At 37.4% G+C, this 9,347-nt stretch overlaps 1 protein-coding gene and 1 non-coding gene across 3 annotated transcripts in view; both read right to left on the reverse strand.

The window, feature by feature from the left end:
- Positions 1-9,347, reverse strand: part of RNGTT (RNA guanylyltransferase and 5'-phosphatase) — a 166,918-nt gene that overhangs the window by 117,492 nt on the left and 40,079 nt on the right. For both annotated transcript variants that reach the window (XM_017742904.1, XM_008640252.2), the window contains exon 9: positions 5,584-5,655. In XM_017742904.1, the coding sequence (XP_017598393.1) occupies positions 5,584-5,655 (72 nt within the window). The remainder of the gene's footprint in view (positions 1-5,583; positions 5,656-9,347) is intronic.
- Positions 117-189, reverse strand: TRNAK-CUU. Its single transcript has one exon. It is a non-coding gene; the product is annotated as a tRNA-Lys (tRNA).

Raw genomic sequence — 9,347 nt, forward strand, 5'->3', positions numbered from 1 at the left:
CGCGCAGCCAGACCTCTGGTCTCCCGGGTTCCGGAGGCTGGCCCCGCAGCCTGCTGCGTCCGGAGCTGACCGGGCAAAGTGGGAACTGCTCCAAAAAGGACGCAGAGGCAGCTTGGCGCCCAACGTGAGGCACGAACCCACGACCCTGAGATTAAGAGTCTCATGCTCTGCCGACTGAGCTAGCCGGGCAAAGTGGGAACTGCTCCAAAAAGGACGCAGAGCCAATGGATAAAAGGTGATCAACAGGGAAAGGGAATAAGGCAATAAAAACTTTGAAATGACAACTAACTGTGATACATCAATCCTACTTCGCAGACCCAAGAGCTTCTGCAGCATTACTCCCTTACTGTGTTGATTCTCAATCACATAAGCCACCATTTGTTGCTCTTCCTGTACTGTAATGCTGCCCTTTTGGAATTTCAGGATACTGAATTGCATTACCTGGCCAGGCTGCCCTTGCTCTTAATAAACAGCACCATAAAAACTGGAGGAGGAAGGAAAAGCAAACTTAATGCACCTCTCTCAGAGTGACAGCAGAAAGCTAAGCAAGACACAGCTAAGTGGATGCTCTGTATTTCATTTACCTGACAGCCCTGAGCCATGAAGGAACGAGGTGATATATTCATATGCTGAGAACATAACATGCAGCAGGAGCACCAGTACAAGCATTTGGCTGTTTGTTAGAGAAGAAATAATCAAAAGGGTGCAAGAGCAAACATGCCCACAGCATCCTTACTTTCCAGAGTACTGTTAGTAACAAAAGCATTTTAAATCTGTATTTTCAGGTGATACCATTTGAAAAAGAACCTCAGAATTAAAATTAAGAGCAGAAGGGTGACTGGCAGCCAGGTGCATTTGTAAACAGAAGAGATGCAATTAAACACTTGCATCTCTGAATTGTGCCCCCAAAACTTTCACAGTACAACTTTAAGATAAGGTTAATAGGCTAGTAAGTGAGAGACAACATGGACTATGAGCCTTACATTGCTTTAAAATGAAGTTTGTAACAGAAAAGTCAGACATGGTAATATTTAACAGGGATTTAAACCAAACATTTTTCATGCATTAATTCAATGAGCACATTGGCTGTGGGCAGGATTTACGAGCAGCATATCTGTCTACCACGACAAATTTTATCTAATAGCAACAGCATTACTACGCATAATGACAAGCAAAGAAATCCTGTTCTTGACTTAATTCAATGCACAAAGTATTAGGAAATTTAATCAAAATTCTACCTCCTCTCTAAGCATTTAAATAATTATTCTTTTTCAAGCATTCAATCTATTCTTACCATTGCAATCTGGTCTTACAAAAACTTGGCTAGAGTTTTAAAATTTAAAGGCCAGGGTTAGAAAGGAAAAGGCAAGTTGTACTCATTTTCAGCATCTTTGCTAAGAATGCATTAATTAGATCCTACATCATGCCAGCGTTACTTTTTATTACTTAACTAAGGAAAAAAATAGTCGCTTACGTTTAGTGTCCATACATCTACAAGTAGCTACTGAATATTATCTAAGAAAAAGCTTCTCAAAACAAGGTCTTTCAGGAAGAGCTGTCTCCAAGATGACTGGAGAACGAAAACATATTCTTTTGTGGACTGTTTCAGATGAAAAGGGATTTGGATTTACCTGCATTTGCTTCTGGGGCTATTAGTTATTCTACTATCAGCTTCCTCTCTTACATTAGAATTATCCACCAAATTATCCACCAAATTTGAAATTGTATCTATACAGCTGCAGTTACTATAATGATGAACTCAACTACATACAGACAAATCAAGAAGCTGAAAAGCAACATACACTGCAGGGATTTGGCACTATACTCATTAAGACTAAAGACTGTAAAGAATGGTGGGTCCTATTAGCCTTTTATGTTCAGAGGAATATGAAAAATTCAGAGTTCTTGTGTGTGGACCTCACAAAGGTCGAAAGGCAGGCTTATTACACTAGGATACAGCTTTCTTTCTACTAATTTGATTTTAGCAGGTGAGACGAAAGCAGTGAGACAGCAATGTCATATTTTGAGTTGCTATTAATAACAATCAATGCCATGCTTCAAACTGATGAAAATTACAGTAAGAAAAATCTTTTTAAATCTCATGAAGAATCATTTGTTTTTCTTGACCAAACATCTCTTGCAACAAAATGGGATGTGTTATAAGCTTTTAGAAACCAGATGTCACAGAAATAGTAACTAAAAGAAATAATCAAAGGATTCCATCAGCATCCTTGAAGACAGACTTTTGCAGCAACTATACATGATAAGCATCAGAATTCAATACAAAACTTATCATGGAAAAAGACAACCAAGATAACTGACATGTTTTTGCTTAAGAATTCAAGTTTAGGTTTCTCCCAATCACTGAAACTCAATTTTTATGTTTCCTTTCTCCTAAGACTTTCCTGTATCCTCCTAAGACTTTTCCTGTATAGACATCTAGAGCCAAATACACACTATAGATGTCAATCAGTCTGTTCTCTTGGTTTCCTTTGTTTCTTTCTGGAATGCTGCTATAGTTTATTCCTGACATACTACAGCAAAATCAAAAAGTAAGTAACAATAAGCCTCACCAATAACAATGTGGATTAAAATCTGTAACAGGTAGTTCCTTGTCCACTCACTTTCTCTGCATTGTGAATGCAACATTTCAGAAAGAATACTCTGATAAAGCTAGAAAACTCTGCAATGCTTAGCTAGCAAAATAGGTCATGCATTTGAGAATAAGCTCAGCTAAAAATATCTTAGTTCACAAGACCTGACTAAAACGTGGTTTGCCTGAGCAAAGGCATTTATCAATGGGGTTTGAATGTGCATTTCCCCAGCTGCAAAGTCGCATCTCCAAGAGCAGAGTAAGCTGAGTCACGTGGAGGGTGAGACACAGGACATGCTGCAAATCTTGTAACTCATGAGCAAGTACTCCATGATTCACCTTCAAGACTCAACTACTTCCCAGATCAAAACAATGCCAAATTCCAGCGCAACCTCTGTTTGGGGGAGTTTTTGGAGTGGGGGGTTGTTTGGAAGGTGGGGAGGAATGTTCTGGTTTTGAACAGGACCAGTGCTTTGTGTAATTATTTTATTTGAAGATCTGCTAAAAAAATGAACAAAAAACTAACTCAGACAACTTAAATAGGAACTTATTCTTTCTTGCCATTTACAAGTTATATTACATTTACCTCTCTTGGTGATAAAATTCAGTTGATCATTTCTTGCCAAGCCAAACATCCTTGGGTGCCCATTTTTATAATTAAGCTTCTAAAATTAACCTAAAAACAGCTGTGCTTTTTAATCTTTGTAGTAGGGCCATTGCTAATGACTTCTTGTAGTTAAAGCCCTGCTTGTACTCGTACTGATAACATTATCTTAATTCGTCCTTGACTTTAAAAAAGTATTACACAGTAACTAGCTCCTCTCTCTCATTCCCAGGGCACTTAAAAAACAAACAAAACCCAACAAGCTTTAAAGCACTGCTCAAAAGCAGACTTTTCCTAAACACTGACAATCCTCTGGAAACCTGCTGATCATTTTTCCTGTTTGCCAAGTGGGATTCATCATGTTAAATCTGGACACTCCACTACAAATGAATAGTTTAAAAGTAGTTTTTAAAAAAAATTCAACCAAAATAATTATGAGTTTTGAAAAGTGTTATTTTGCCAGTATATGCACATCCCAAACTGAATGACTGTACACTTCTTATATTACATGTTTACTTCAAAGGAAGTGTAACAGCAGTGAATGGCAGGTTAGACTCAAAAGGAGAGCAGAGACAAGGCAGGACATGAAGGTAAATAAACACAGAATCACAGGTGAAGCCACAGGTAAGAAAATGTAAAGGAAAAATGAGAACTCAGGAGTGGTTATAGAAGACTGTATTTTTCAGAAGACTATATGGAATTCTTGGTTAGGGAAAAGTCTTAATTGTAGGAGGGATCCAGGAAACTAACACCTACTTTTTAGAAAAGGTTAGAGAAAGGACATCCAGATACAGAATTAAAATGTGTTAAAAAAAAGCTTCTAGTCCTAATCTGTCTTCCCCACAAACTACTCCTTTTAAAAGCAGCTGTCCTAAGTCACAGTATGACTATGCTTCCAAGAATACCTAAATAATTTCTGGTGACTGGTGACATGCCTACACTTGCAATTCCCACTCAGACTGAGTGATTGAGCTGAGTAGTACCTTACTCAAGATTGGAAGAGTCAACTGTAGTTTAGAAAGGCTGAAATGCCCTGTGGTTTACTAATCTTGTTTTTGTCCTCTTAGGAGCACTGAAACAATAATTTTGCGTTTCCAGAAGCATTAACAGATACTAGTTAACAGATACTCCATGGGCTTTTTTGACTAAATTTAACACATTGCTGTGGTTTAACCACAGTAGGTGCTAAGCCTTCCGCAGACACTCACTCGCTCCCCCTAGAATAACATGGGGGGAGAGAATCAAAAGGGTAAAAAGTGAGGAAACCCACAGTTTGGGATAAAGAGAGTTTCAAAGCTGTAGCAAAGGCTGCACATGCAAAAAAAGTCAAGTAAGGAAGTCATTCACCACTTCCCATGGGCGGGTGGGTGTTCAGCCATCCCCAGGGCAGCAGGGCTCCATCACACCTAATGATGACTTGGGAAGACAAATGCCACCACTACAAACATCCTTCTTCCCCCAGCTTTATATGCACAACATCATATGGCAAGGAATGTCCCTTTGGTCAGTTGGAGTCAGCTGTCCTGGCTGTGTCCCCTTCCCTGCTCCTTGTGCCCCCCAAGCCTACTCACTGGTGCAGTAGGGTGAGAAATGGAAAAGGGCTTGAAGCCGTGCAAGCACTGCTCAGCAATAACAAAGAACATCCCTGTGTTATCAGCACTATTCTGTGCTGATTTGCAAATCCAAAACACAGTACCATGTGAGCTACTATGAAGAAAATAACAACAAAAAAGAATCTGTAAAACACACCAGAAAGAGCCCTTTGGTGATAATCAAACCTTCACTGTATTTGAAAGCTGGTTTACAGAAAACAAGTTTCCTATTTTCAGTACTGTTTAACAGCTCTTTCCTGTGATCACAAAGACTTTACTTCTAGACTCTGTTCTCCTTTTCCACAACTTCTGCAATATATTTCCTTCATATACATTTTCCCTACAGCCTGTGCCACCAGGAGACCCTGCTGTTGAGGACTTAGCAGAGGACCAGTTGCCTGGTTTCAAACAGAAATTTGAGAAGGAGGTGACAGAGCAGCCTAACAAGTACTGTGAAGCTCTGGTAACAAATACACCAGGCTAACTCCTCCATCCCCTCTTGATTTCACTGCTTAAATAGTTCAGACATGCTCTAGAAATCGGAAATTTTCCAGCAGTGGCTAGCAGACTGTTTCAAATGGCCATTTTTTTCTTGAGCAAGTGGGAATAAATCAACATGTATTGTAAGGCTGCTTTCAATCTAAATTCCGATGCATTGCTTGTTATCGAGATGCAAAATACCCAAACACTTTTGGTGTTTATATTTACTCTGAAGCTCTTACTTATATAAATAAGATTAAAATTGCAGTAAGAATCAATAACTAATGATAAGCAATAAAATTGAAAGTACTTACATTAAACTTAATAATGTCATATATCAAGTACCGGGGGACAACCTGTCCATTAACCTTGTCGATGATCATTTCCTTAAAAGAAAAGAGAAAGCATTGGCATTTTTTTCATAAATATAGAAGAAGAATGTTGACACATTTACACTTGGTGCATATACCTGCAAGCATGATGCAATCAAACACCAGCCACGTCTTTATTACAAAAGATATTTTACAACAGGTCAAGGTTATAAAAATATTATTGTGGTCTTAAAAGTCTCTTGTGAAGCATTTAATGAAACACTAGGAAGCTGTGCTAGGGCTTCCCATTCTGATTTGCAACATTTATATATTAGTTTCCCCACAGCTTTCAAAATCTTTAGTGAATAATGAGTTTTTAGAAACCTCAATAAGAACTGCGATCCTAAGTAACCAAGCACTACTGGAAACCTTGCCCACAGTCAGAAATACAACAGCAAGGATGTAAAGAACAAGCATTCACACTCATTTCCTATGCTCAGGTTGGATCTTTTCATTTGAACAGTGTCTTAGGCAGCAGTGAGAGCTGCAATTTGCTTGAATGTTGCACTCTGACTAAAAAGTATGGCTCCTCCAAACCGAAATATCACAGACACTCTCTGCATCACACGAAGTCAGTAAACATTCAATATGTACAGGCAAATGAAAAAATGTTTCCTGAACTTAATGGTACATACAAAAATAAATATGCATTACATGGTAGTGCTTACATCCGTAACTCAGGCTTCCTATGATGGGAATCAGACATATCAGACATAGTATATACAGTTTGATAAACTAACTAGGAAGATTGAAAATGGTAACAACCAACCACTGGAAGATCTTTTCCAGAGACAACTCTGAAACAGTCACTTCTCTAAATGCAATCCATCTTCTCCCTACCTCCCTCCCCCACCTCATTCTTGCCTAGTAAGTTGTATCAGTTGCAGATTTTTTTCTAAAAATACCAAGTTAAAATTCCAAACTCACACAAACAAGATAAAACAATTGAAAAACATGGAAACAGTTCACTATGACATGATGAAAACAAAATCAGGAGTTCAAGAATTATTCCAAAAAAGAACGTTACATCAACTCAAAATAATTTTGTTTAGTTAACGTCTTGCTATGTTAGTAGTATTTTTATGTCTCACAACCTTTTAATTTCTCTCAGAATCTATAAATTCTACAAAATAAACCCAAAAAAGTCTGATTGACTCATGTAAGATTAATTTTCAGTCTGGGTAACAATAACAAGATTCTCCAATTGTACCTAGCATTTAACTACAATTTGCTTTGAAAGATAAGCAAGCAGTTCAGTTGTAAAAATATAGATTTGTTTTAAAGCAAACAAAGCTTGAAGCATTTAAAACTAAACCAGAAGACATGAACATGTTGTTCTCAAAAACCACTGGGAAATCTAAGCTGCCTGCTTAATATTTTGGAATCTCATCTTCTGTGAACACAACACCGAGATGGAGATTGGGATTTCAAAGCTATGTGCAGCATTCACAAGTGTGAATGACGACCTAAGCTGACCTTACACATCATTCCATATAATTAAAAAAAAAAAAAATTAACAAAAATTAATCCAGTGAGTGAAAACTATTCCTTTGTAACATTACAATATCTTACTCTTTTAGTCAGAGGCACTGTGAAATAACATGAGCAAAAAAAGTCTACGTAGAAGTGATGTAACTTCACAGAAATGATGTAACAAAATGCCATTCCATTAGTTCCCAATATTTAGGTAGGCTCTCAAAGGAATAGCAGACACAATGCTGCAATGCCTTCTTTGACAATAAATTTTATAACTAACTACAAGAACAGATGGGTACAACTCAAGAGACAGAAGGCATGATATGCAAACTTGGAAGAGTGTGTAAAGATACAATGCAAGGGGGAAAAAATCCAGGATGAAAAACCCCCACCTGAAATTCCTGATAGTAATCAGGTGAAACAAATAACAAAGTAACAGTGAAACAAAAGAATGCCATTGTATTTCATTAACTCTAAATTGAATTGGCAGGTGAAACAACTTTTTGAAACACATTTAATTGAGCACATATTTAGGGTTTAAGGACTTACTTTCTCAGCATGCATATTCAGAGCCTCAGCTTTGATGGAAAGCTAGCATTTGTATGCAAAACCCTGAAAACATTTCAGTGCCTGGTATTACAAGATTTTATGCCTAATTTTAAAAATCTGAATCTCTGCATACTCAGTTTAAGAAGGAATATAAAATACAACAAAGAGGACCAAGAACTGTTTTTAAACATCCTTTGAAGTGTTTATTTTTAACTTTTTCTCTACCTCAGACATGTAAACATTTTTATTCTATTACTGGTCAAACAAGCCTTTTCCCTCATCTCCTCCCTTCTTTTCTTCCTCCCCTGCCTCCTGTTCTCTTTGACATCCTGACTGAAATCCCAGTTACCAGAGCAAAAAACAATAGCACAATATGCCTTAGGAGATGACAAATTCCTGCGCTGCTCATCTCCATCATGACAACAACATTCCCTGCTCTATTAGTTACACCAATACAACTGTCACAAGGCAAAAGCTGTAAAGTGAGCATAGGAATGGTTCAGATTAGAAATGCTCTAACACATCATTATTTTACAGTCTGGTTTTGGAATCTTCTTGAAATTATCGAAATTGAAAAATACCCCAGGGAATAGACCCCAGAGACAAGTTCAGAGAAGCTGGGAAAATGTACTATTTGAGAAATGACCACAATTAAACTCACTCGTTCTGACCTGAGTAATAAGCTGATACTGTAAGACTATATTTAAGCCAATTTTTAGATAACTAAAAACTGAAAACCCAAATCCACTCACATGACATGTTAATATAACATAAAAGTATCCATAAGGCACACCTGCATCCATGCAGTTCCTTCTACAGGCTCCATGCAGATTTACAGCCAGTATTGTGTGTTTTAAAACTACCTCTGCTAGTCAGTATGATCTTTAGCACTTGTCCATTAGCTGCTGGTTTAGGTATCCACTTAACCCATGGGCCTGAAGAACAAGGTCCGGTGATCAATTAATGCAATGTAATCTTGCAACACTGTGCTGGTGTCCCTCTCCTCCATCTTCTGGTGTTGCAAAGCACAGTTGTACAATATATTAGACCTGCAACAGTGCTAAGAGCTTTTCGTTGGACAAGTACCAGAAGAACAATGCTGGACTGAGAGCTCGTGGATTTTTTCTTTGAATCACTTTACTAGAGAGTAACTTGGACTTAAAATAATACAAAATTTAATCACAAAGCAGAGGATCCAATTTTACCAGCCACTTGCAGAATGTATTTTTTGTTGACACAGAGTATGGAATCAGATCTAATAATACCTATGTTTGTTGTTCCTTTTCCTCCTGTGCTTTGTCTTAATCCTTTATCCATTTATCTTTAACACAATTCTAGTCACTGCTATATTTCAGGAATGAAAGTAGCTTTTGTTTCTTGCCTTTTTTCTTAAATCTATTTTGCATAAATCTATTTTGCACCAGCTTTTGCAAACTCAGAAAGTTTTAAGTTCTGCAATTTCTGAGACAGTTTACAAATAGGTAAGATCTCTACTAATACAAAAACATAAATAAATATTTATCTCACTCTCTGTTTATGGAGTTCCTGGCCCTCCAAAGTCTTCAAGTGTGAACAATATTTTATATAAAAATAAAATAGATTAAAAAGTTGTGTTAAAATTGTAAAATGTATTTCAAGGCTAAGAATGCCTCTGCATTTTCTACTCAACTGTTCCAAAGCTA

The sequence above is a fragment of the Corvus brachyrhynchos genome, unplaced genomic scaffold (assembly GCF_000691975.1).
Source record: "Corvus brachyrhynchos isolate BGI_N302 unplaced genomic scaffold, ASM69197v1 scaffold87, whole genome shotgun sequence".
NCBI classification, from domain to species: domain Eukaryota; kingdom Metazoa; phylum Chordata; class Aves; order Passeriformes; family Corvidae; genus Corvus; species Corvus brachyrhynchos.